Below are 27,019 nucleotides of genomic sequence, written 5' to 3'. Positions count from 1 at the left end.
TTATATAGATTTGAAAATGACAATATCTAAAAAAAGCATTTAAAACATGTTTATTATACATGAAGTTTAGATAAGTTTAGGAGGGCGTTTCAAACTGGTAGCCCTTCGTATGGCTCAGTACCTGTGAAGTAGATTTCAGTTTCAAAAAGGTTGGTGACCCCTGCTCTATCATCTTTGGCAGGAAGAATGTAAGTTCTCATGTTTACATTTTACAAAAGTGCCTCTTCCTGTATGAAACATTACTAAGGACACCTGCTAATTCTTAAGATTGTTTTGAATTTGATCCTGACTGATATTTTACAAAGATATGTCAAAATGTCACAGGAAGGCAGGACACCTCATGCTGCTCAGTCCGTTTCCTTAAAGGTGTATAAAACCAGGGGCAAAACTACAAGCCGGTACTAGCAGGACCTGTTCCTGTTTTGGGTCCAGACATGATCTTCATGACGACGACATTCTCATCATGGCGCCTGAGGTAGCACAGAACCTGACACCGTGATGCACTTTTTATTGAACATTTTTATTGAAAACAGAGGTCAAAAGCTTGGTCAGAATAAACATTCAGGAACAGGACACCCCCAGCATACACAGGACTGCCGCCCCCCCTCCCCCCCCCCCCAATCCATCCATCCATCTCCCGACAACTAAAAATAACCTGGTGAGAACAATGTAGTAATAAACTTTTATGAAACTACTGACCAGATTGCGCCCATCAGTTTGGGGACAAGTGGGGGTTCAATCTGAGAACAACGCAAGGTGACATCTGTCCTAACAATGAATAAGGTACCGTGGGGGAGAGAAAAGCGGGAAAAGAAAATATCCAAACAGAAATTAATGGTTCAAAATAAACACATTCCGGAATGTGGAGCAGTCTCAGTCTCAGCTCTGCCACACAGCCTTCTGTGGGTACAGGCAGGACTTCCTCTAGTCTTCATCATCATCATCATCAATGAGCACCCGGTGACGCCTGCGCTTGGCTGGAATGGACAGCGAGTCCTCGTCCGAACTGGGCTCTCGGTGATTCTCCGACACGTCCTCTCCTGGAGTAAAGGATGATTTCAGTTCAGTGGTTGCATTGTCAGGCAGCAGAAGCTGGTTAAGGAAACCTGAACTCAAAGGTCTTATTCACACGCAAATCACTCTCCACGACTTCATTTCGATATGGAAGACGGGTGAATGTGCACGTCTACACCTGCTTAGAGCAGGGCAGCACCCTGGGTGGGATGCTAGTTTATCACAGCACATGCCAATCTACCACATTTACCGGACTGCTGGGAGAAACTGAACTGTTACACGGAAAACTCCACACAGACAGTCAAGCTTGGAATTCAAGCCTCTAACCCTAGAGGTATGAGGATGGGGTACTACCCTGTGGGGGGGAGATTTAAATGCCGATGAGACACAGCCGCCATCACCTGCTTCATCATCGCTGTGCAGCACTCTGCTCCTCTTCACAGAGCTCCTGCTCTCCTTCGGGGCTCTAGGGGAACAACGCAAAAATATTTTACCAGGAGAGTGTTTTTCCATATTGGTCCATATCGGTAATTATAACAATACAATTCATAAATTATTTTCAATGATTTATTTCTTTACTGTGAGGCTCCATTTATGTTATAATTCCCCCAGAACTCCCCTTTAACAGACTCTCCTTTTAAAAGAACATGAAAAATATGAGAAATTGTGTATTCCTACTGGGAATCCCAGGACATAACAATAACGTGCTGAGAATGTGGTTTATCGCTCAGGTTTTTTCTCTGATTGGCTGACTATTCATTATGCGGGGGCTGACATTCTTGGTAAAATTTGACACTGAAATTGCTGGTAGAGTTGCCACCCCCCTTGTAATGATACATTAAAATGCTGTATCCCGTTTTCACCCCAATACGGGACACGACTGAAGGTTGCAGCACTAATTGCTGTGTCTGTGACTCTAAGTGCTTGTATTCTGTATGTTCTGGATGGAAATGCTTATAGTGGTGAAATAAACTTCCAGATTTAGTTGGCACAAGTGACACAGGTCCAATACAGCCTGGAGGGAGGGAAGCCTCTGCCCTCGTCTTCCTGCGTCCATCTCTCTCCGCTTACCTTGGGGCTTCCGTGTCGGGGTCCAACTCAGGGTCATCCGATGTGGGAGACTCATCTGGAAAAGTGAAGAATGACAAAATGGGATTAAATAAGAGCAGCGTAAAGCATGCGTGGGACGAGCGTGGGACGTGCGTGGGACGAGCGTGGGACGAGCGTGGGACGAGCGTGGGACGTGGCCAAGTAGATGCAGGTGCTCACCCCTGTGCCCGCCCGCCGGGACTTTCCGCTTGCGCTCCAGCAGCAGCGCTCGCAGGGCCTGCACCCTCTGCTCATGGCTCGTCTCAGACTCGTCGTGCTCCTCCACAGGGCTCCCCTCAACATCTCCCTGCTCCTCCTCCGCTGGCGCCTCCTCACTCACAGACAGGGCAGCAGCTGCCGCCCGCAGCTGGGAGGCACTCAGCTTAGCAGGAATCCTCCAGAACGTCTCCTACACCCCCCCCACAACATATGCCATCACAACACATGTTAACATGATTTTATAGACGGCAGACAAACAACGCATACAACTCATAGTATGCGCAACGCGAGTGACATGAAAAAAGCAAAAGGCTGGTTTGGGAGTCGCCGGGCTGTTTTGCACTCGCTACAGCTTGTGACATACAATGGAAATGCGTTATGCCACGCAAAATTCGATCAACTGGGGATTGTAGTATTTACTTAGCAACTTTGACTCCAACTCTGTCTCAGATGTCGATCACTAGCTGATCTGGATGATTTCTAAAACCCCAAGCCTGCAGTGAACCATCCCTGCGTTACATGAATGTTTAGGAAAATTAATTGCTCAGTCATCGTTCAGGAGATGGTGTCTTTATGAACCCAAGGACAGAACTCAGACAGCCAAAGTTAGAGCCCTGAAAATCTTCTCAGCCAATGTTTCCTAAGAGCACCTTTATTCCAAATATATGGAGTGTTTTTTTTTTACTCAATATGCAAGAATATTTGACATATAGATCTACAGCATAGATCAGATTGGTCATGTAAGGGCTGAGAAATCCAGCATCTCTAGGACATTCCTCCACTTGATTCTTTGCATTCCCATCAGGCCCTGCAGCAGCAGCTGACTCCAATACCCAGAGCAGCTCCTAGACACACCCACCTGCTCATCTGCAGGTTCCCTGACTCCCAGCTTGTGTAGCAGCCTCTGGAAGCTCTTGGCCTCCATGGCATCTTCGTTCTCCTCCGTTAGCGGGACCAGAGGTACAGCTTGGGACACACCTAAGTTAACGAGAGGCGGATGTTCGTTAGCACGTTTGAATCTGGGTGGCTTGTCCCTCACCCTCTTCCCGAATACTGTCAGATATTAAAATTACTCACCATCTTCTTCACGGCAGTCTGCAGTCCTGTTCAGACAGTTCTGCAGCCATAAAATGGGTCCAGACATACCTAGAGACCAAAACCAGTGATCAACCTTGAACTTCTTGCAGCCACAAGTGAGGTACATACGAGTTCACTATTACACAGAGTGCAGTTACCCTCACCTTCCTGTCTCAGAGACTGGACCATCGGGCCCAAATTGAGGTTCTTCTCTACTCTCATCCCTCTGGTCCTCTTCGGTCTCTCTTGATGTCGAAGTGACTTTTGGGTCGGCACCTCTTCATCATCGCTCTGCCCCAAGTCATCTTCCTCATCATCATCATCATCATCATCATCATCATCAGAGGGCTGCTCATTTCGCCCTCCTGCCAGGTCAGAGAAGAAGTCTTCTTCCGTCTAAGAGAAATAAAAAATCAGAGAAGAAGCATGATCATTCAAAGGCTTAAAATTATCTGCAACAAATGATGCCTGTTCAGAGTCTGAGAGCTTAACCCCCTTGTACCGTGCCCAAGGCATGATTGCCCCCCCCCCTCCCCACTGGTCTGCGGATGGGGGTGGATTCACCCTTTATGAACCTAATGGAGCACATTATCATTCTCTTTGTAACTGACAGAATCAGTCAAAGTGATCATAATGCAATGCTTGGCAGTATTAGGGTATGTGCAGGAGGAGAGTAAGGCTTGATTTATTACATTTAAATGCATGAGATAAATGTCTCCTGAAAATCTGTGACACAAGTGTGTAATTTACCATGAACAAAATTATATTCTTGCAGTACCAGTATTGTGATCTGTAAAGTGGCATCGGTATGGAGGTCATCGTTTTGGTATCATGACAACAATCCCGTTGACCAAAGTGACCCTTTGCCACCATGTTTCTAAATACACGGTTTATCGATACACGACCTGCATGCATCGTTCTTTCGCAATACAGTTTTGCAAAAAAAAAAAAAAAGAGACCGACAATAAAAAGACATGATCTGCACAGCCTACCAAACGCACGCATTCCTTCTGGGTTGGCTTCATGTACAGTGTGCATGTGCACGTCTGTGTTCCATACTCTGCGCCGTTAGCGATCTCACGACATCTGTACCGCGCCCAAGTCCAACTTATCGTGCCACCTCTCCAAGCGGGCCAGGATGCGGGTAAGTGCACCATGTCCCGGCACGATACAGAGTGATCGTACTAGTCAAACAAACTGGACTTTGGGGATCCAACATGAAACACAGATCAGCTGTACAGCTTGAGATGGTTTAGGGGTTTCCTGTCTGGACGCGGGACCCCGAGCCCCTACAGAGCGACTCCACAGCTTTGTCTCTCCGCCCCCCCGCCCTCACCATGCCATTGCTCTTGCCCACGGCAGTGCACCTCCTCTTCTTATACAGCTCCTTCCTCTCAGAAACAAGGCCCAGACTGAGCAGCTTGTCCACCACCCGCGCTCGAGACCGCCGAGCCGTCAGGCGCCTCATGATGTTTCCAAGGATGTCTGGCCGAGAGAGAGACGTGGCTCGTTACAGTGGCGATCAGAGAAGCCCCCCCCCCCGGCAAACAGACCCACACGACGTGGGAGGACGAAAGACTCAGTCTTAGGTTTAGGGAAACTGTGGGGAAGCTGAGGAACTGGCTACAGAAGTGGATCGGGCCTCTTCATTATATTTCCTTCTCTGGAGTTTCCAAAAGGCAGAGCCTGTTCCATGTTATTGGTAATGTGAGCCAGGTGACGTGGAAGGACAGACATGCTCGTCACCTGACCACCTCGACCAGGCCTGCCCCAGGGCACCCGCACCCCCCGAGCCCGCCAACTCATGAGGAGCTATTTGAGTACTACTGACCGGCTGGATGGAATTCACATCCTTTCAGGTGCTCTTATGAGACCAGACGAGTCGTACGCACCATCGGAGTGCCGGTACTCCTCGAACAGCGTCTGAAGCTCAAACTCCTGCTCCTCTGTCCAGAGGACGATGCGAGTGCCCTTCCTAAGCAGAGCGGGGGGAAGGAAGAAGAAAAAAAAAAGAGAGAGATTGATGATGAAGAAAAAGTAAAATAAACAACCAAAGTGCCATCTCAGAGGTCGACTGTGGCGAGCAGAGATGCCTGACCTCTCCTTCTTCAGGTCCTTGGCACTGTCCACCAGCCCCATGTTCACCAGCTGAGTGATCACATGACGGCGAGTGCGGGTGGTGTTCGAGAGCAGCGGCAGCAACGTCTCCACAATATCAGGCACTGGGGGGGGGGTTCAGATAACAGACTACTGAATGAGGGAGGGCAGCAGTGCTGGGGGAGTGCACAGAAGATAAGGGGTCTGAATAACGATTTTAATACTAACAGAACTAATGCAAGTACAGTGCTATTCCTGACCACTTTTTTGGGGGGGGGTGGGGTGGGGTGGGGGGCACAGCAAGAGAACCAACTACCGACACCATAAAATATGCTGTCATGATTTCTAAGAATTTTCCCACCTGATGCAAGCAAAACAATGAAACCACTGCAATTTATTTCCATGCCAGTGAAGTTATGCCGTTGCTGGCCAAGCAGCACTGTTGCCACGGGCGACAGGCTCACCCCCCGAGTCCTGCTGCTCTTCGTAGAGCCGCCGAAGCTCCTCTGTCTCCTCTGGGCTCCACTTCGCTCTTCTGTTCCCATCCCTGAATGAAAGAACGATGTGACGTAACAGGCTGACATAACAGACGACCCGTCACAGAATCACGCAGGGCTGCGGACGGCGTCCTTACTCGTCCTCGGGCTTCCTGTAGCCCTCCGTCATTTCCCGTACGGTGCCCACATTCTTCCAGAAGAGCAGCTCCACGTACGCCTTGTTGTTGCGCGCCGCCAGGGCGAAGAAGCGGTTCAATACAAACTTGATGAAGGTAACCAGCTCCTGTAGGGGAAGGTGCGAGTACAGGGGACAGAGCTAAGCGGCACATTACATTAAATACAAACAAATCAAACCCCCATTTTTAAATAGCATTGATACCTCAAGCTAAGATCTTCTTCCACAGGTGAGGACCGACATCAGCAGCCTAACCTTGACCCCAAGGATTTTAGGACCATGATCTTACCTTGTAGGCAGCGGATGCCGGATCACCCAAGATCTTGTGAAAGAGCTGGAAGACGGAGAGCTGGAAGAGCAGGGCGTCCATCTTGAGGTCGACGGCCAGGCGGTGCAGCATGCGTGTGATGCAGTGGTTGGTGTGAGCCGTGTTCTGCGAGTAGCACTTCAGCAACAGCAGGTAAGGCCTTACGACGGCCGGGTTGGCGAACCTGAGTAACGGCCTCACTCGTTAGCGAGCAGCTAAGTTAGAGTCACAGCTTCTGCACGTGTTCTTGTCTAAAATGAAGTATGGAAGTATGGAGCTTCCTGCTGAAGGTCATCAGTTCACATCCCAGGACCACTGGGGGGGGGCCATGAGCAAGGCCCTTAGCCCCTTAACACCGCTGAGCTGTGACCCCCCCAAGCTTGCTTTTACTTGCGTGTGTCTGTGTGTCATGGAGAGTAAGATGGGGCAGGTGAAACCAATTTCCCTCACGGGAATCGATAAAAGATCACCACGTTACGCATCTGGCCAGCCCCTCCCAGCACTTACACGTACACTGAACATGATTAAACGTCTGAAGTTGTTGAGTAGCTTGATCATACACTCATTAGAGCGTTTGTGGTGATCGTCAACATTCCAGCTGCAGGTTCTTCACGTCTGACATAGGCACTCATGAATTCTGAAAATTTTCCCTCCTGATACAGCATGTCAAACATTTTTTTGGGACTGAAGCACCACCTATTCCGCCGCTTGTACCTCATTTCCCCCAACACAGAGCTGGTGCTGGTACCCGTGTTGGGCTGGTTCTCACTTGGGGCCGTTTGAGAACCTGCTTGCATTTCCACTGGTTTAAAAAAATAACGGAATAGAAATGTTATGTAGGTGGAAGTTATTAAAGTAAAGGTTTATATGAATTGTTTTTTGGACTTATTTTGTTCTGTTTTGGATTTTAAGTTTTTATACGATGGTGAATCGAAAAATTCAGAGAATGACTCTCCGCACTCTGTCTCTACCTGTATCAGCTTCGGTCTCCTTAAAGACTCTATTTCTCCCCAGTCTCTGTGTGCGAGTTTATTCCTGCTCACCTCTTCACTGCAGTCCTTTTGAAAATAGCGCAATGATGGGGCTATTTTTCAGGCCCAGTTTTTATGTGAGGGAAACTCGCAGAACCACTTCCGGACTGAGAAAAAGCCCGACACCAGCTCCACACTGGCAGAAATGAGGTATTTGCAGCTTGCTTTTCAAACAATGAACTTGATATTTTAAACCATTTGTTCAGTAAGACATGACGATGCAAATTGCTGGACTGTTTATTTAAAAAGAAATTAGAGATCAGATCCAATTTTTTAAGAACCATTCATGCAGAAATGCAGAGAGTTTCACAAATTCTCAACTGCACACATACATTTCTTAAGACTTACCTCTTAACATAGTCAATGAAGTTGAACTCCTTCTCTGACAAAGAGACAGACTCCAGCTCCTCTTCTTCCTCAATCTCCTCTACACCATCCTCCTCTTCGACTTCAGCAGGAGCTGCCCCTGTTCATCACAAATCAATGAATTACAGTCCGCTCACAGACCAGAACTGCAGTGTTTTTAGCAGTTCTCTCAGAACACTTTTAAACACTCAATATAAAAATGCAAACCATATAGCCAACAATGTATTCATCTAACAGATTAGCCTACCATGATAGGTAATCTTGAACAGCACAGGTAGCCAGATCAAAGTTACTTCCCTTAGGTAAATTCCCCGAGTTTTCAATGCAGTATGACCTCTCAGCTAAGATTCCAAAAGGAAAGCCATCCCAGTTATCAAAACAAAAACCCTGCCTTCCCAGTACTTACTGGGCAGGTCGGCAAACAGAATCTGATTCAGGAGTTGCATCTCTTCTTCCGGCTCCACGTCAGCTGATCCAAACACGTCCCCTTCTGGCCACACCTCCCTGCTCGGGACGGGTGAGGCAAAGCGAGGGAGGAAGCTCCCTGAATACCCCGATTTTTCACGCCCGTACGGCACAAAGCCAAGAAAAGTCAGACAAGTGTTTAGTGGCTGACCTGGCAGCACGGAGCAGACTGAGCGCTTCGGGCCCCTGCCGGACCAGTAGGGCATCCTGGATGCGCACCATGGCCTCCGTACGCTGCTCCTCCAGGGGGATCTCTGACGCGGCATCAAACGGTACGGCGCCCTCTGTCAGTGATTCTGACAACTGCAGCCACAACCCAGGACCGACCCCAACAAGCAGAATCATTATCTGTTACATTATCTGAGCTTATTATACTACATTTACTAAAATAGAGGCCAAATCTCCAAGATCCACACATCATCACACACTGACCTGAAATCCCGCAGCCCTTAGCTCCTCCGATACGAGCTGCCAGGTCTCCTCCAGTGCCTCGGGGGTGCTCTGCATGGCAGGCTGCTTCCTCCGGCCACCGGACTTCCTACGCCTCACCTTCTTCCTCTACGATGAACAAAGAGGTACTAAGCTAGTTTTCGTTTTCTAGACAGTCGCCCACGGGACCCATCACAGAAGACCTGCCACCAAAGCACCTTCACTCCCACCCTCCTCATGGCCTCACCAGTAGCCTGTCCCCCCCCCCCACCACATCCTCACCTGGACGACCAGGTTGTTGCGACCCTTACAGAAGCGCTCAAGCATGCGCAGGAAGAGGTGGGTGGACTCCACGAGGTCTCGCAGGAAGGAGCGTGGCTGCTTTGTCTCATCGAACTTGCGCAGCAGTGTTAGGAAGATCTCACGGTACTCCATCAGGTAAAAAATGTTGCCTGGAAACCAAATGTGCTGGATGAACAACTGGATGAACTTTGACAGACATGACTGGTATTAATGTGGCATGGCTAGGAAGAGTGTGAAAGCACAAAACAGGTAGAACCACGCAGAGAAATTATGGGGCAGAGAAGCGAAGGGCCCTCACTCTTTACGACGTTCGCACTTTGACGGATGCTTTCGTCTTGTGACCGGTCCATCTCGTTCACCGTTAACAGCAGCTCTTGATAAGCCTTCAAGGCTAGGTGCATCCTGCAGTCGCCCACAACAAGTGCCAATCAGCAGACATTCTTACGTTTTGACACACACACAAAATACAGAGAGGACAGGAAAAATAACTACTCCAGGCACTGTGGCTCACTAGCTCCTCCCACAGCCCCAGAGGCTCCCACAAAGTCCACCCCCGAGACAAATGTCCGACCTGCTTGACCACGATGTGGCTTCCTTTCGGTCGGTGAGCATCATCTCATAGTAGTTGGTGATGTTGCGCTCAATGAAGTGGAAGGCACGGATGGACATGGTCTCCGAGACGAGGTCAGGGCGAAAGGTGTGTCCCCGGTTGAAGGCCATAAAGAAGCTCAAAGCCCAGAGGAAGTAGGTCTCGTCGTGCTGTTGTGCTTGTTCCCGAATCAGACACTCCTGTGGTTGTGCGATGAAGTGAGACTTGTCAGAAAATCCCAACTTCTACTGTCATACTGTACCTTTGCGACATGATACCCATAATTGAGAGCAGGTGCGCACACCTACCTTGACCTGGAACATGAGGCGATTATAGCAGTTCTCCAGGAAGTCTATGCAGAAGTCACGCAGGAAGCGGCGCACGTTGAGGGCAGAGCGGCGCTGCCCATCCACGTCCTTTGCCATCTGCCTGCGCTTGGGGACGCGTCTTATCACCTTACCGGCATCGTGTGTGTAGTTCTTGAACTGCAGAACGCAGAAAAAAAAATACAGTAGAAATAAAAGCAATAAAAACACAGACTAAGTTCTCCTGTACAACAGCAGGAAGGCTGAAGTTCTGCGAACTTTACAAAGGTTTTCGAAGAGAGTCCATTTTTAAAAATCTGATTTAAAACCCATTTTAAAGGGCCTTCCCAAATTTCTAAGGTAGCAGGAAACTGCTTCATTAAGTGGGAAACAGGCAACATAAGTCTTTAATCTGGCTGAACAGCTGAACCTGCAGAGCAAACTAAAACTAACCGGAAGATTACATAAAAAAACAGGTCATATGCCTTTAAGCAGGTTACATCATGGCTCCCGGGGCACTGAGACACTTACACTGTGAAGGCCTCGGTGATAAATCACATCTTTGTCTCCAATGGACTTCAGTCCCTGAACCACATAGGAGCCCCCGAAGCGGGAATGTCTGAATGAAGAAAGACGGAAAAACGCCGTCAAACCTACAGACGAGAAGCCAAAAGCACACGATCTCCGTAGGCTCCGGGTGCAGAACGTACCTGGTCCCCCGCTGTAGCGAGCGGCCCCGCTTCTCCGCCTGCTCTTTCAGCCGCAGCAGCTCCAGCTCCTGGGCGTCCTTCTGCTTCTCCTGAGCAGAGCGAGCCTGGCCTGCACTAACCAGCAGCTCCGGGGTCTGCGGGCGACACACGGGACACTGCATCTGCGCGGCGCCCAGAGATTCCCCGAACCCGCCCGCACGTGTGCGGCCAGAGCCTGACCTGGTCCCTGAACATGAGGGAGATGACCTCCAGCACGTGCATGCTCCAGTGCTGCTCGCTCTGAGCGCTGGCCAGGAACTTCAGCAGGTCGTCCATCCCGCTCATGTGGATGGCCCAGAGCAGCTTGTCGTGGACACTGGCGTCATCGTCCACATTCTGATGAAATCGAGGGGGGGGGGGGGGGGGGGGGCGGCCTGTAAGGAACCACTGTCGCTTTTGGCTAAAAGGAGGTAATCAAGCTCAAACAAACTGATAAGCCATGGAAAAGAAACCTCTGCTCAGACCTTCTCGTCATAGGGATCTGCGGGAACATGTAGGACATTCCTGAGCAGCAGCAGAATCCTCTCTATCAGCAGGTTATCCTCTTCCTGCCTCTGCTGCCATTCCTGGAACAGGAGCAGAACGGGGTGGATGTCAATGACACGCGGGAGGATGGTGCCTCCAATGAATGGGCTCCGTCAGGAGGAGTGGAGCTGCTGGCCCCCGTCCGTGCCAAGGTGCGACAAATCACTGCATCACTGTCCTTCTTAGCAGTTCTCCTCACTGCAGGCTACAGCTACGAATCTGCCACTGCCGGGGGTCAAGACCCCATTCTTCAGATATTCTATACATGGTCATACCTGAATAACCAAAAGACGGTGACTAGCTGAGCAGCAGGACTTACCAGCTGCAGGAGGCCGTATAGAGTTTCGCTCAGCAAACCAAAGACTTTCTCACTGGCGAAGGCCTGCAGGAAATTCAAAGCAGCCATTAAGTATTTCACTGGATGCTTGCAGCAAACTGGTCTCCAGGTCCCACAGACACTGAGGCAGGCTGAGCGCGTCATGTGCTTCCAAGAGCTGCAGCAAACGTTTAAGGAGAGCTACCACCAAAGCTTGCAGGGATTCACATCTGTTGCTTAATTCCAATGTCTGCACCAGCACTAAATCCATAGATCCATGTTTCATCCACAAACACCCAAGGTTTTTCTTTCTCCTGCCTGCTAAGCAGCAGATCTTCTCAATCATCTACACTGCAGGTCCCACTCTGACTTGTCAACGGTCAATTTCAACAATTATCGTGATCCTGAGGCAGACACAGGTTTCCGACACAGTCATTGGACACGCACCTCCTTGTAGGCCTGTAGGTAAGACACCACCTGCAGGAAATGGTGTCTGAAGGTAGGATCCTGTGGGACTTTTCCAAAGCAGAGCAGTGCAGGCTGAGTCAAGTTGACCATCAGCCTGCCAAGAAAATAACATCAGCATTAAGACTCAAAACTCAAGAGGTCTCCATTGCCTACACTTCCATGTACAGACACACGGTGCCTTGAAATACTGCTTCCCTTGGTCCCCCTACAAAAAAGTGTTACAAAAATACAAAATACAATAAATTAATGTATGACATCCACAACACAAAAATATGCATATACTGCGTACAAACCTTTGTTTAAGTTTGCGTGCATATGCAGTGTATTCCACGTAAAGAATGCAGAAACCCCAAACCTCTTCCTAAAAATGTACTTTACATACTCAGCAAGCATCTCTAAGCTTAAATCAGAATTTCTTATACAGGATTAAACGACAGTATTTCACTGAAATGTCATAAATGGAACCAAAACCAGCAACCCATTACAAAATCCTCTCAGCTGAAAATATGGCCGCAGCACAGGCCCACTTGTAGGCCATGGTCTTGTGGACGGGATGCCGGTGGGGGGGGGGGGGGGGGGGGGGTCGGCTATGGGGGCACCTGATGCAGGCATCGAAAAGGGGCTTGTCCTGGCTGTGTTGGGTGATGATGGGCAGCAGGTCGTTCTGCAGGATCTGGGCAGCGCCCAGCTGCTGACGGATGTCCCGCGTGTCGTCCTCATGCCGCAGGTACCGGATGAGGTCCTTCACGCTCTCTGTTTACGCACAACAGTGAGTTAGGCTGCTGTTCGGGGAGGATTTCGGCACAGTGAACATATACATTTTACCATGAATATATAAGAAAAAGACAAAAATAAGATGTATGGTTATTAAAAAAAGGCACTTGTATAAAGCAAACAAAAATCTCCAAAAACGTCTACATTCTCAATCTGAAAAGCAGTTTAAGATTTTTGTTGGGGGGAGGACGTTTGGTTAGTAAAAGGCATTTTTCCTAAATAGGGTCTCTGGGTTACATGGACCACATAACACCAGCTAAGGCAAAGCCCACTGTAAACCGCCCACTGCAAACCGCCCACTGCAAACCGCCCACTGCAAACCACTCACCCAAACAGTCAGACTCCCGGTGGTAAATGTCTCCCTCCAAGTACCCAAGGGCACTGCAGGTTGCCAAAAGCTCACAATTCATCATGTACAAGTCCATAAATCACTTTACTGGCAGAAGGAGTAGCGTGGCACAGTCTGTGAGAGCGACAAGATACATGCTCTAAGTTCTCCATTTTTCCGGTGAGGCCAGAGATTCAACAGAACACATGAAGTAAATTACCTGAAAATAAACAGCCGAGCTGAAGTCTAGAGACGTCAGTTCGAGAGGCTGTTCAAATCTGGAAGGCAGAAGCAGCCGTCAATTTAGCATTAACAGTGGTCAATTTTAGCATAACCAACAGGTACTGTACGATATTACTGCATAATATGCTTTAAATCGATTGCTTATGTTATCAGTAAACTGGTTTTATGAGTTACACGAGCTATAACCATTTCTGTCATGTTAAGACATCCAAAATTAACACGCTAACATAAAATGTATAAATGTGACGTGTTAATTCCGAGGGTTTTAACCACAGCGATGTTCCATTGTTCATCAGAGGGCTGTGGTAACGCTGTGCATGCATATTGCAGGGCAACCTCCACCTCATTTATGAGCGAACAACCTGGGGGCTACTCAGGAGGTTGTCCTATGGAAAACCCGGGAAAAATCCTTAAAAACTGAGCACTGTTTAATTACGTAAACCCACGTGAATCCCATCATGGTTTGTCATTAAGGAATCAAAGGTTCTGACCCAACATTACTAAAATGAAGAAACAGGTTTAACAAACCAGAGACATGCATGTCATAACAACTGTTACAGACAAACCCACACAAACATCCGTTTATTGTAAACGTGCTGGTGATCGGCAATCTGAGGACCTGATAAATCTGTTTCTTCAGTTCGCTTTAGTATCGATTTAGAGAACCATGAGGAAACACTGAACATATACAGACATCCCGAAATCACACTGAATGTCAAACTCCTGCTGATATTATTAGTTATGTAACCACTGAAGAAACGTTGGGAATCAAGAAGACAAAAGTAGTCCAGTTACTCTTCTCTAAAAATCCTGTCTTAGTAATTGTGGTTAAAGCAGCCAAATTGTGCTTTTCAGTTTTTCCTCAGGTCCTGGAGAAACTCAATATGCAGACACAGCTAAAAAGGTCACTTCACTGAGCTCCCAGGAAGAGCTGCTACAAGGTTCAAACAAGACATAATAAAGATGCTGGCTGACATTTCAGCTGCTCCAGGAACATGAGGATTACAGAATCAGCAATGCCAATGACACGATGACATAACGGGAGCCCCTACTGCCAATCCTTACAGAAAAAAGCTTAAAGGTTCAGTCTAACATTTTCATAGGCAACGTGCGTAAGAACGAGTACTGCAGGGCTGAACAGTTTTAAACACAAATTTACAACAGGATTCTGAAAGAAAAAAGATACTGTGAAAAGTTAAATGTCATCAGACTAATTATTTTTTCATTATAATTTCTTTCATGAGGTATTCATGCCATACCTTCTTCATATTAACAAGAAATTACATATCTTGTGCTTCATTGGACTGATACACTATATATATACAATATGTACTATCACTAAGAAATACAACTAAAAGAAAAACTGGAAGAATTTGTGACAGGAAATTCATACAGGGCACCTTAAGTATTGTTACTGTACCAGCCACTGGTCAAGACATTACTTACAGGATGAGGTTTCCAGCATCCCAACTTCCTCTGTTATTCCTCTTCTGAACCACACAGGAGTTATGTGACAAATAAATGTATAAGGACAATACAGTCCCTATGATGTGCAGTTACGCAATTGTAATACTCATCCACATTGCCTTATGTCTAACCTACTTTCCCCAAGTCAACTAGAGAGAGTAAAGCTTAACCGTGTGACACCATTTCGGCCAGCTGAGGGACAGAAGGCACCGATCTGACAGCAAAACTCACAACCGGCTACGACTGAAACTGACGTGCGCGAGTTAAACGTCCAGTCTTGCCGAATTCATCGTAACATATCAATACATGACTTTTTTAAATCAATGTCCTTCAGGATAATAGTATTATGATTCTGATTTACATCAGATACGAAAGACAGAAAATCATTCTATGCAATAATGCTGATGAAATGGAAGTCGAGAAGACAAAAAATTACTCAGTAAGACTTACAGAAAAGTTGCAATATTAATTCCGATTTTGACCAAAATGCCTATCAGTGAGATTAAAATTCGTTTGTAAATATTTGATATTTAAAGGGCAGACAGAACTCTGGCGATTCCGGGATTGACCATTTTTATCTGCTCCCTTAGCAGTATTTATATCACAGTACTCAGTAAATAATACGATTTTAAGGGCAATGAAAACATAACCGATTTATTCGCACTGGTGAGAAAATATGTATTAGCCATGTAGTTATTGTGCAGCATTGTAATATAAACTATACAAAACGAGAAGGCCAGTCTTCAAGCTGGAAAAAAATATAATAGGACCAAGTTTGTTGCATGTATTGATATTTTGTGTTACTTATAGTGGAGCAACATCTCACGATATGTAAAATAACACCAAGTTGGACACGTGTTAAATAAATCAGAAGACGATTACCTAAAAGCATACATTTTGCTTACCAGAAACTGTGTTCTATCTTTCCTCTTCAGATTTTGATTTAATAAAGACGCTACATCATGTGAAAAACTCGTCTATGGCTAGACATTGTCCCATTTCACCCCCCATTTTCCACCGAGTAGCAGGACTTGCTGCAGTACAGTTCTCGCGCGCAAACTAAGCCCGGTGTTGTGACGTCATTCTCTCCCTCTTAAAGGGGCCACGACAGCTTCTTTTCCTAACGCCAAGCCAAGCAGGAAAACCCCACTGAAAAAAGTGTCCAGGTTATGCAGTGATTTTAAACTGGCCATAGATGCCGTATTTATATGGGAATATATGCTGCTTTATTATATTGCTTTGGATATTGCTGTTCCTCGAAGGTCACAGATTTCGACAATGATACTTGACTGTAAAACGATGCAAATATAAAAAAGCAGATAGATAAATACACAAAAACATAAAGCGAAACACTGTACATTGTGTGCACTAAAATAACGTATTACAGACAGTCTGTAAAGTTTACTGTGAAATGACACTAAAGTCTAAAGTCTTGTATTTTTCTACAATCTAATGTGGAAATAGTATTCAGGGACTATTTTGCAAAACTTGACAAGTTAACAAACAATTAACTAACAAAATGCAATTTTATTGCATACCTCAGCCGAATCGATACAGAAAGTTATTAATTCAAATGAAGACAAAACAGGTATCAAAGTACCTGACCAGTTACCATGCCGGTACACAATACAAAACTTTTATCACTGAAAAAAAATAAAAATAAAAAAATATACCTTACCAACATTTGATGTTCAAGTAAGATATTTAGGTTTAGCTCCTGGCTTTCATGGGTGTGAGATTCAGGACAATTTGCTTCCTTATCACTCGATTTAGAAAGACAATGTTTATTTTACTTAGGAACAAGATGTACAGTTACATTTTGGAGCGAAAATATTGTTATAACTTTTAGGGGGATACTTGAGCTGAAATTTTGATTAAACTATGATGTAGCATATCATGTAACACTTGAGGTATATGTATATATGTAATTATATCGGATTGTAATATAATAGCGTTAAATCATTCTAAACACTTGTATGTAATTTAAAACAGTTTAAATATCAAGATTTTTAACCCCCGCTTAAAGGCAGTGGGTTGGTTTCATCCGAGTCACATTCAAAGTCTGCGTGAGTCCCTGACTTCCGTAATTAAGCGCAGGTATTAAAGCAGAAGTTCATGTTGGGACGTTTCGCGCTGGTGGAAATACTGTAGTACTCAGTTTTCGTAGTTAATTTTAAAAATTTATCGGAGTAAAAAGCCATTTGTTGCCTCAGAAATGTAGCAAATTGAAAGCCAAAGACGCAACAGCTTAAACTCAAGTAAACTACAGAACTACTTTGTGACTGTTTGCCGTGTTTATTATGATAGCTTTTGAATTGCTTTTTTTTGTGATTGGCTTATAACATAAAAGTACTGAACTAAAAATAAATTTACATGAACTATAAATTACTACTCCAAAGTGAGAGTGAGGGTCGCAGTAAGGGCCGCGAAGCTGCAGTGCTTCGTGTTGGTTCGCCGGGCTGTACTGTGCCATGTCTGGTATTTATGAGAGCCTTACCAAGACCCTGTCCTCGCTAAGGGATAATGGAAAATTAGTGTGCAGATTGATACAAACTTGGTGATACAGTGGTGTGACATCTATTGGTGGGGTTAAAATGTCTGTGTGTGTGTGGGAATGGGGGCTTCTATGTTTTCCATGTCAGGTCTTCCACAGTATGAACGCATGTAGTTAAGCTGGAATCTCTAAAAACACATTGTGTGTGTGTGTGTGTGTGTTGGGGGGGGGGGGGGTTGCAAAGATCACATTTGGGGACCAAAATGTCCGGTAAAACCTGAAAGTTCCTTACTTTGGGGGACACTTCTTCAGGTCCCCATTTGGATTAACCTCAATTTTATAAAAATCTGTGAATGCAATCAAAAAAAGTAAAAGTGCCAAATATTTAGGTTGGTTACTTATGGTTAAAGTTAGGGTTGGGTGGGGTTAAGGGTCTCGTGATTGGGATCAGGGTTTTTCCCATAGAAATAAAAGGAGGTTCATCACAAAAGATATAAATACTAACCTGTGTGTGTGTGTGTGTGTGAGTGTGTGTCTGTCTGTGTGTGTGAGTGTGTGTGTGTATGTGTGTGAGTGTGTGTCTGTCTGTGTGTCTGTGTGAGTGTGTGTCTGTCTGTGCAAGTGTGTGTCTGTCTGTCTGTGTGAGTGAGTGTGTGTGTGTCTGTGTGTGAGTGTGTTGCATTACAACCATGGTGTCCAGTCCTGGCTCCAGATCACATCCTGTTACTTTGGATTAGATAAACAATAAGTAGATGGGTGGATAAAAATTTAACTGCAATAATCATTGTAGCCAAGTCATAGAAAGTTAGAAAGTGACCAGTAAATAACTACAGTTTCAGAACGAGATAAATGGCCTGGGTTTGTTTCTGTTGACTTTATTTGCACTTCTGTGCCAATTACACAACATTCATTTCAAGACGATTTTTTTTTTCTGAGAGGAGTTAATTAAGTGGATTCAAAGATTTACAGTATCTTCTGCGGTGTCGGGGATATTGCTGGAATAGACTCCGCATTCACTCCTGTCAGTGACACATGGCTTGACACGTCACAGAGGCAGTGTCAGGGTTCAGTGTGATTCGCAGCACCAAAAAATCATCCTGGCATCAAATTGGCATAAAATCTGGCTGATTCAGACAAAGAAAGTCCTCAAGACGCAGGATATCCATGTTTTTCTTAACTCTGAGACTTGGTATGTTATGCAGCAAACTGCTGAACTATATGACCTAAATTATGCACAGGGTTCACCTTGATATTGTCAGTCATAGAAACAGGTTTCACAAACTATCTGAAATACAGTACGTAATATTATAATGTCATACAGACTTCAATGTTCAGACTCAAGTGACTGGTATTATTCTTATTTCTCGGATTCAGCCACAGGAATTTCTATTTATTTAGTCTTCAGCTTCCAAATCTTTGTCTGTCTTGGACTCCTTCACCACCTGGTATGAAAATAAACAGTCAGTATGGGACAGTATTGGCATTAAAATGCTGTACACATATTGATGCTTACTAGATAGATAGATACTTCACAAATCCTGAAAGGAATTGCAGAAAATTTTGACTCTGGTGGGACTCGAACCCACAACCTTTGAATCACTACTTGTAGTGATGTGATTAGAAGTCCAATGCGCTATCCATTGCGCCACAGAGCCAAGCAATTGTGATTGTACCTGAGGGGACTGTATGATGAAACTGTACCAAAGGTACGATACGCTGATCGGCCAGCATAAGTGGAAAAATTAAAAGTCTAGATGACTAAGCGCTACAACAAAGCAGAGAATTCCATTCGAAGCAGCTGAAACCCTGAGCTGGGTTTCTTTAATTGAATTTCTCAAATAACACACCCAGATACAAACGTGTAAAAAATAAAACTAATCAATGAAACGAAAAAGGTATTTATCAGTATATCACTGGAATAAAGAGATTACGGCTATTGCAAGACTTTCAAATACCTTTTACCACACAGGGAAAAGGCAGGCAAAGACCAGGCAAAGATGCGAATGGCGTTTTCCGCAAGTGTGGAAGGTAAACGGACCCACCTCACCGTCATGAGTCTCAATGGTCTTTATCAGCACTGTCTTCTTTTTCTGAGGCTCCGCGGGGCGGTCGGGCTCTAGGCGAAATATAGATTCAATAAAGGTCAATATTATTTCAATATTCAACCAAAGGTGACATAGGGTTCAGCATTGCCCGGACAGATGGTGTTATTTGAGCGGAGCAACCATCTGTATGTGAGTGTGCATATGATACAATACTATTTCTTTACCATTTTACAAATATATAGAAATTCTATGTTTATTTGCGTAACTTATTCTCCTGAGACAAACATATACAGGTTGAGAACAAACCTTGGGGTTAGAATAAGGGGTAAGTCATTCTTTTGGTGCAGTTGTGATTAATGGCCTTGTTCAAGGGCAAAAGGCCTATATCACTGCTTTGTCAGCCAGTTGGAATTGAACCAACAACCTACTGGCCACAGCCGCAGAGTCCTAAGGCACAGCACCACGCAGCAAGCCCTGATGTGTTTATGTATGACCGCAACATATGTGTGTGAAACGCCTTCTGCTCACCTATGCTGCGGATACTCATGGAAGAGATGTTGAGTACAGGGACAGCAATCCTGAAGGAATCACAGGTAGAAAATGTGAGGCTTTAATTCATCACTGACCAGTGAAACATGGCCACTGAATATGTAAAATTGTGAGAAATATGTGAGAACCATAATTCCCTTTTAATAATTCAGCATCTACTTCCTGTTTTCTCCTAATCTCCCCTCCTCACCGGCTCTCCTCGCCTTCCAGCAGTTTCCTGTAGGTGGCAATCTCAATATCCAGGGCCATCTTGACATTGAGGAGGTCCTGGTACTCCCTGAGGTGGCGGGACATCTCCTCCTTGAGGTGGCGGATCTCCTCCTCCAGGCGAGAAATTGTGTCGTGGTATCCACCAGCCTCCACAGAAAACTGGTCTTCCATGTCCCTCATCTGCCTCAGCAGAGCTTCATTCTACAGTCCAGCAGAGGGCAGTATTTAAATACAAGATGAGGAACCACATATGTAACAAGTTCCTTAAACCCAGCTATGGTGTACTTTCACGAGTATGACCTTACCGTGCTCTTCAGGGCATCGATCTCACAACTTAGGCTCTGGATTTGCCTCCTTGACTCATTGGAGTCCTGCTTGGCCTGCCTCAGAGCCTCACTGTTGCGTTTGGCCGAGTCAGTCAGGTCAGCAAACTGGCAGATAAACACAAATACATCCAACAATGAGCATGAATTTCCACACATGAATACTATCCCCTTTTGTGTGTTTCAATGCTTTTAATAACTTTCATTTCATAGGTAAGACAGGTTGTCTTCGACTTATGACCGCAATCGGTGCCGACTGACTAGTTGAAAGTCAAATTGGCCATAAGTCGCGCCTTTATTTTATATGCAAAAATGATCATATGTATAGTATACTGTGCAATAAAAATATATAATATTTAAATGATATTGTTTGGTGTTTTTTAACCATTTTATCACCATTTTCTTTGTTCATTGCAGACAGTTGGGGTGGAAACTGCACAACACTTTGGCTGCCGGATGTGCTTCGGTCATGGCCACATATCCGTGGTTTTGGAACGATTGTAAAAGTGCGTCAGTCCTAAGTCGCACGTCGGCGAAGTTCTGTACTCATCCATCAATGTTTCATTTATTTATTTCAGATATTTCTAATTAGGTAATTAATTTAGTTATTGACATGTTTTAGATCACATGGTAATGGACACTGGTGACTTTGTACTTCTATTTGGCTGCGTATACAAGACCTGTACAAACAATATAATGCATCTATGAGGCACAGACACAGCTAATTACATTCTCAGTATCATGGCCATTGATCTGCTTGGTAATGTTGTGTATTAGAAGCTGTTGTAGGGTTGTATAATATATGAGATTAAGAACATAAGACATTTACAAACGAGAGGAGGCCATTCAGCTCATGAAGCTCGTTTGGGGAGAACTTAACTAATAAGTTGTTAAAATCTTATCTATCTCTGATTTAAAGGAACCCGGGGTTTTAGCTTGCGCTACACTAACAGGAATATTATTCCATATTCTAACTACACGCTGTGTAAAGAAGTGCTAGTCCCACTAATTTCCATCTATGGCCACGAGTTCTTGTATTTGAACTAATGTTAAAATGACTATTTAGTTTAACAGCATCCACACCAGTTAGAGTCTTATATACCTGGATCATGTCCCCCCTTAGTCTCCTTTGCTCGAGGCTGAACAGATTCAGCTCAACTAACCTCTCCTCATAAGACATTCCTCTAAGACCAAATCTGCACGCAATATTCTAGATGGGGTTTTACCAAGGAATTATATAATCATAGTATCACCTCCCATAAAATATATGTACTTGATACCGAGCCGACTTTACACCGTGTGAACCCGCACCTGGACTTCTGGAGAGAACAACATGAAAACAACTGGGACTTCATAACTCTAATGAATCTCAGTACAAATGCAGTTTCCTGCTCCCCGGTTACCCAGAGAAGGATCCCCTTCTAAGTCTAGGTTCCTCTCAAGGTTTCTTCCTGCTAGAGGGAGTTTTTCCTTGCCACTGTTGCCTCAGGCTTGCTTGGTGGGGTTCTGGCTGGTTAAATGTAAAGTGCTTTGTGACAATGACTGTTGTTAAAAGCGCTATATAAATAAAATTGAATTGAATTTATATTTCTACTCCCCGCATGGATTACCTTACATTTATCTACGTTAAACTTCAAATGCCAGGTATCAGCCCAGTCGCTAATTAAATCCAAATCCCGTCGTAGCCTCCGTGCTGCTAGTTAAATATCTGCTACACCACCCACCTTGGTGTCGTCTGCAAATCTAACCAGTTTACTGTATGTATTGGTGTCAATATCATTAATGTAAATTAGGGACAATAGTGGTCTTAAAATTGAACCCTGCAGTATCCCACTATGAACGCAGGCCCACTGTGACATTGTGCCTCTAATAACTACCCACTGCTTCCTGTCAGTTAACCAGTTTTCAGTCCAAGCTGCTACAGTTCCTAAAATCCCTGCTGCGTTGAGTTTAAGCAGAAGCTGTTGGTGGGGGACAACATCAAAGGCCTTCTGGAAATTTAAGTAGATCACATCATAGGCCTTTTGTGATCAGTTTCTCTTGTAGCTTCCTCAAGGAACTCAAGATTAGTTAAACAGGATCTACCTCTCCTAAATCCATGCTAGCTAGTCCTCAGAATGTTATTTGAATCCAGGTAATCTACCATTTTCTCTTGGATTATAGCTTCCATTACTTTTCCATTTATGCAAGTTAAACTGCTTGACCTACAGTTTGATGAATTACTTCCATCCCCTTTTTTGGCCGTTATATTAGCATGCTTCCAATCAGAAGGTACCACACCTAAGGATTTCTGAAATAGTAAATGTCGACAAATAATATCCCTCATCTCTTTTAAAACTATAGGCAAGATGCCATCAGGGCCCTGCAGTTTACTTATTTCGAGACTGTTTGCTCTGTTAGCTGATGGGTATGCGTGTGTGTCTCTTGCTGTGCAGGTATTGGCGCTGCTTCGGTCTGCAGCTGGGAGGCTTCCTCACCTTGGACTTGTACCACTCCTCTGCCTCCTGCATGTTCTTAGAGGCGATGCTCTCATATTGGGTCCGGATGTCTCTGAGGGCACTGGTCAGATCAGGCCTGGAGGAATCCACTTCCATCTTCACCTGCATACTTTGCACGCTCACTTGGACATCCTGGATTTCCTGAGATAAGCAGAGGGCAGGGTGGAGTGACAGCAGGCCAAAAAAAGCACCTGAAGATCATTTACTAGTTTGGCAAAGAAGGTGATAGAGACACCCGAGGCCTGTGGGTGAGCCTGCCCATGCACTTACTTCCTTGCCCGGTGCTTTGTGCTACGTGACTCAGAGTTAAAGGTTTGCATGCACCTGATTTTACAGTTTATGAAACAGGGCGGAGCTGCACCAACCTCGTCATGCAGCTTCTTCAGGAACTCAATCTCATCCATCAGAGACTCGATCTTCCTCTCCAGCTCCAGACGGGACAGAGTTGCATCATCCACGTCCTGAAGGAGAGTGATGTGCATTAGATGGCTGTGGTGCTCAGAATCACATCATTGCTTTACAGATGTTCGCTCCTCAATTTCCGCACAAGTTTAGCTGGTATACGACCCACCGAGCCGTTCATCACGTCAAGCCGGCATGTTTACCTTGCGGAAGAGGACCAGGTTGTTCTCAGCTTCTGCTCTTTTCTGGGCTTCTTCCTCAAGCCTGGAGTAGAGAATGTGGTGTAGATTAGAACTATTGCTGTAAAAGTAATTCCAGGGTCTATCCACATTGTTACCCTTTTCTCCAGTGCAAATCTGTGCCTTAAAATGTCATGAAAGTGCCTCTAGAGCAGAATGTGTTAAAGCAGGGGTGGAGAACCTGTCCCATGGAGGGTCTTTGTGGGTGCGGGCTTTTGGGATGACCTTTCAACCAGGAATAATAAATCAATAGTTCTCAACTCCAATCCTGGGGACCCTCTTTTTTATCCCAAAACTGGCCCTCCCCACCCTGTATTAAAGTTTAAAATTAATGTAATATAAAGAATTTACAACTATTACACAAGTACAATAATATAAAGGGATTCAATAGTTTTTTAACTAAAATGGCACATGTATGGAACATCACAGCGATTTTATGGACTTGCCTACAATGTAATTTTATTTATTAAGAGTTTGTTTAAAGACACACCCATGAGAAAGGGTGGGACAAAGAGGCAAAGACGGCTGACTTTAGTTCAGGAGCACAGGCCTCTGTGGAAGGTAGCAGCTGGTATCGAGCTAGAGAATCAATCTGTCCGTTTACAATTTAGTTAAAAGGGTCAGCTGAGGTGACAAAGGGGGGGGTCATCCACACAATAGCACATCCTGCTGATTATACTAAGTGACATTAGCCCTTTGTTCCCCAGCTGTTCCACCCCCACCTAAACAACGAGTGCCTTTTATTATAAAATAAAATTTAATAAAGGAAACAATGTGTTTCTTACCTTCTCCTGCCCAATAACCGCTCAGAAGCTAAATGTTCATTACCATATTAAACGCACAGAGTTAATTGTCATATATTATCATTTTAGAATCTTAGTTTTAAAAATTGGGTTATATTTTATCTGTAAATATAAGCACGTACATACATATGCACCTAGGTACTTATGTACCAATAAGCACATGCTTGGTATCACTTTTATATAATACCCAGAATACCAGGATTCTTTTTTTCTCATTTTAGTAGTTATGCATCATTTATAATTTGCATGCAGAAATAAGAGCCGTGCCTCTTTTAAAACCCTGACAACCAGCACAGTGAACTTTGGGCAATCTGCCGACAAACTGCCCTTGGCTGTGAAACTTCTCGAGGATTATGTCTGTGACTCTATAGTCGATGACGGAAAGTCTGCCTTTCTCCATTTGTCAAGAAGGGCTATATCCCCCCCCCCTTCTTCTTACATCAGCCCGGGGGAGGGGGCAAAGGGGCAGCGCCCATCATCCTAATGGCAGTTTTGGCACGTCAGCCAGTCGCGCCAGGGAACCGAACACCGTAATGGGAGGTCTCAGATGGAGCCCCATTGATTTTCCCATATGCTATTTTCTGCACATAGCCACACCTCACCCTCCCCCTCTGCCCCCCCCCTGGCAGCCTCTCCCCACTGTGCACCTGATAACCTCCCCTCTACTTGTACTGTCATCCTCTCAGGCTGGATGAGGTCACCGCCTCCCATTTTCCTCAATTTGCGCGTATCACAAAACATTTTCGTCCACATCATGTTATGTATACACCAACTTTGAAAAGTGATGCCATTTTTAAACATAATGCATGAATGCCTGCTTCCTTTGCTTTGATTATTGTTATTGCTATTCTTTATATATTGTTACCAAGGGTATAAAATCTGTTGAATGTGTATTCTTTATTTAAATAGGTAGAACATATCTTTTTAGGTATATAAAGATAAATATAACAGAATGTCTGTAACATAGCATAAATGCAGAATAGCTTTCTTGGTTCATAATACGTATATGAGAAACTCAGTAGGAATGAATCACTGTTTGATCTGGTTAGTAGATACTCGCATCTGAGGAGACGTGCTTTTAAATGCTCAGTAAATATACACTGGAAATTGATTACTGATGTTGTAGGCCACGAATCGTTCCAACTTTGACAATGCATTGTCACACATTGCTGAATAGGTTCTGTGTGGACATGCCCCTGAGCGGAGGGGCGGGGTGCTGCAGTTCTGTGGACAAAGGGCCACGCCCCGCCTCCCTGCCCCTGGAGCTGCATGGGGCGTTATCCTGGGAAAGCAGAAGAGGAAGCCCTGGCAGGCCATGCTTGCTGTGATGTAAAGGCTGGCTGAAGGATTTGAATGGAAAGACAGAGCCCACAGACACACAGCAATGTTGTCTCAACATCTCCACCTTGCACAGCATCTTCTAGCCAAGGTCTGTCTGTCACTAGCTGAGGGTTAATGAAGTAGAACATTCAGCAGTAGATGGCAGGAGTTTAGCTTTCAGATGACGAGCTGAACAACCAAGATTGTCTCCCTCTGACACCCCTGCAGTAGCCCCCCCCCCCCCCCCCCCCCAGCACTCACCTCTGTTTGAGGTGAGACACGTCCTCAGCCAGGTTGTCCCGTTCCACCTGTAACTGGTCCCTCTCCTTGCCCATGGCATCCAGATGCTGGCGTAACTCACGCATCTCCTGCTGGAAGAGCTCGCTGGCCCGGTTGGGCTCCTGCTGGGTCCGGAACTGCGTCAGCTCCGCCTGCAGCCCGGCGTTCTGCTGCTCCAAGTAACGCACCTTCTCGATGAAGTTGGCGAAGCGGTCGTTCAGCTCCTGCAGCTCCGCCTTCTCATTGCTGCGCGTGGCCAGGAACTCCTGGTTGACGGCCTCCGCTAGGGAGAAGTCCACTTTGTCGTAGGAGAGGCGTGGGGCGGGCGTGCTGGAGCGAGCCCTGTAGCCCACCGAGCGAGACGAGGCCGGCAGCGCCGAGCTCAGATAGCGTCCCCCAGAGAGGGACACCCTGGACGCCATCGGAGTGTACAGCGGCATGGGAGCGGCAGCCCCAAACGTACGGCGGTAAGAAGTAGAGGTGCGGACCGCGGAGTGACTCATGGCTTCTCGAATTTTTGTTCCTGGGGTTTGGAGAGCTGTCCGGTCCAGCTGGATGGGGTCTGAAGCAACAGGACTATCTGAGGACTTGTGCAGAGCTTTTATACTCCCCCCACTCCATTCCCATCCTCCAGCATCCCAGACTCCTTCCCCATCAATCAGTATGCAGTCCGTGCCCCTGGCCACGCCCCTCTCACCGGCCACATCTCCTCCTCTTTACCCGTTCTTCCACCTGCTACTCCCTCGCCTCTTGAGCACTCAGCGTGACTGCAGACTGCCCCCCCCATCCCCGATCAATGCGCTGTCTGCCATGAAACCTCTGTATTCACAGTGCTGCCACGCCCAGTCCCACTGCGACCACGTTCTCTCTCTCTCTCCCTGCCTCCCTCGTTTCCCTTTTCATCGCTCTTTCCTTTGGCTGCTTCCTTTAATATATGATCTAAAAAGTTCTCTGTCTCACACGCACATCTTTATCTGATATGAAGGGAAAAAATGCAGAGAGCCAGAGTCCCAGCCTGGAAGGG

General features: G+C 45.7%; 2 protein-coding genes and 1 non-coding gene across 5 annotated transcripts; all 3 read right to left on the bottom strand.

Moving 5' to 3' along the window:
- Positions 1 to 606: 606 nt before the first annotated feature.
- timeless (timeless circadian clock) lies at positions 607 to 16,663 on the bottom strand. 2 transcript variants are annotated; one of them, XM_049000166.1, is made up of 31 exons: positions 16,512 to 16,663; positions 13,344 to 13,401; positions 13,124 to 13,258; positions 12,621 to 12,774; positions 12,001 to 12,115; positions 11,557 to 11,619; positions 11,177 to 11,278; positions 10,893 to 11,048; positions 10,674 to 10,807; positions 10,495 to 10,582; positions 9,967 to 10,143; positions 9,641 to 9,858; positions 9,368 to 9,471; positions 9,049 to 9,218; positions 8,770 to 8,895; positions 8,489 to 8,640; positions 8,279 to 8,376; positions 7,855 to 7,972; positions 6,458 to 6,659; positions 6,131 to 6,276; positions 5,961 to 6,043; positions 5,498 to 5,621; positions 5,292 to 5,374; positions 4,736 to 4,884; positions 3,564 to 3,795; positions 3,400 to 3,468; positions 3,182 to 3,300; positions 2,284 to 2,512; positions 2,086 to 2,140; positions 1,416 to 1,480; positions 607 to 1,040 (listed from the first exon to the last, which is right to left on the bottom strand). In XM_049000166.1, exons 3-31 carry the CDS (start codon positions 13,218 to 13,220, stop codon positions 925 to 927), a joined length of 3,744 nt encoding a protein of 1,247 aa, XP_048856123.1. In that variant the 5' UTR covers positions 13,221 to 13,258; positions 13,344 to 13,401; positions 16,512 to 16,663; the 3' UTR covers positions 607 to 924. The 2 variants fall into 2 exon arrangements, with proteins under 2 accessions (XP_048856123.1, XP_048856124.1); XM_049000167.1 differs by lacking the exon at positions 16,512 to 16,663 and adding an exon at positions 15,739 to 16,478.
- Positions 16,664 to 18,176: 1,513 nt separating this feature from the next.
- On the bottom strand, positions 18,177 to 26,615 carry prph (peripherin). 2 transcript variants are annotated; one of them, XM_049000171.1, is made up of 9 exons: positions 25,978 to 26,615; positions 23,558 to 23,618; positions 23,318 to 23,413; positions 22,932 to 23,093; positions 20,437 to 20,562; positions 20,112 to 20,332; positions 19,901 to 19,950; positions 19,370 to 19,443; positions 18,177 to 18,769 (listed from the first exon to the last, which is right to left on the bottom strand). In XM_049000171.1, exons 1-9 carry the CDS (start codon positions 26,496 to 26,498, stop codon positions 18,722 to 18,724), a joined length of 1,359 nt encoding a protein of 452 aa, XP_048856128.1. In that variant the 5' UTR covers positions 26,499 to 26,615; the 3' UTR covers positions 18,177 to 18,721. The 2 variants fall into 2 exon arrangements, with proteins under 2 accessions (XP_048856128.1, XP_048856127.1); XM_049000170.1 differs by having other exon boundaries at positions 19,375 to 19,443; positions 25,978 to 26,602.
- On the bottom strand, positions 18,889 to 18,982 carry trnar-ucu (transfer RNA arginine (anticodon UCU)). The gene is made up of 2 exons: positions 18,946 to 18,982; positions 18,889 to 18,924 (listed from the first exon to the last, which is right to left on the bottom strand). It is a non-coding gene; the product is annotated as a tRNA-Arg (tRNA).
- Positions 26,616 to 27,019: the final 404 nt, after the last annotated feature.

The sequence above is a fragment of the Brienomyrus brachyistius genome, unplaced genomic scaffold, assembly GCF_023856365.1.
Source record: "Brienomyrus brachyistius isolate T26 unplaced genomic scaffold, BBRACH_0.4 scaffold50, whole genome shotgun sequence".
NCBI classification, from domain to species: Eukaryota; Metazoa; Chordata; class Actinopteri; order Osteoglossiformes; family Mormyridae; genus Brienomyrus; species Brienomyrus brachyistius.
This window is presented reverse-complemented; position numbering and strand designations above follow the sequence as displayed.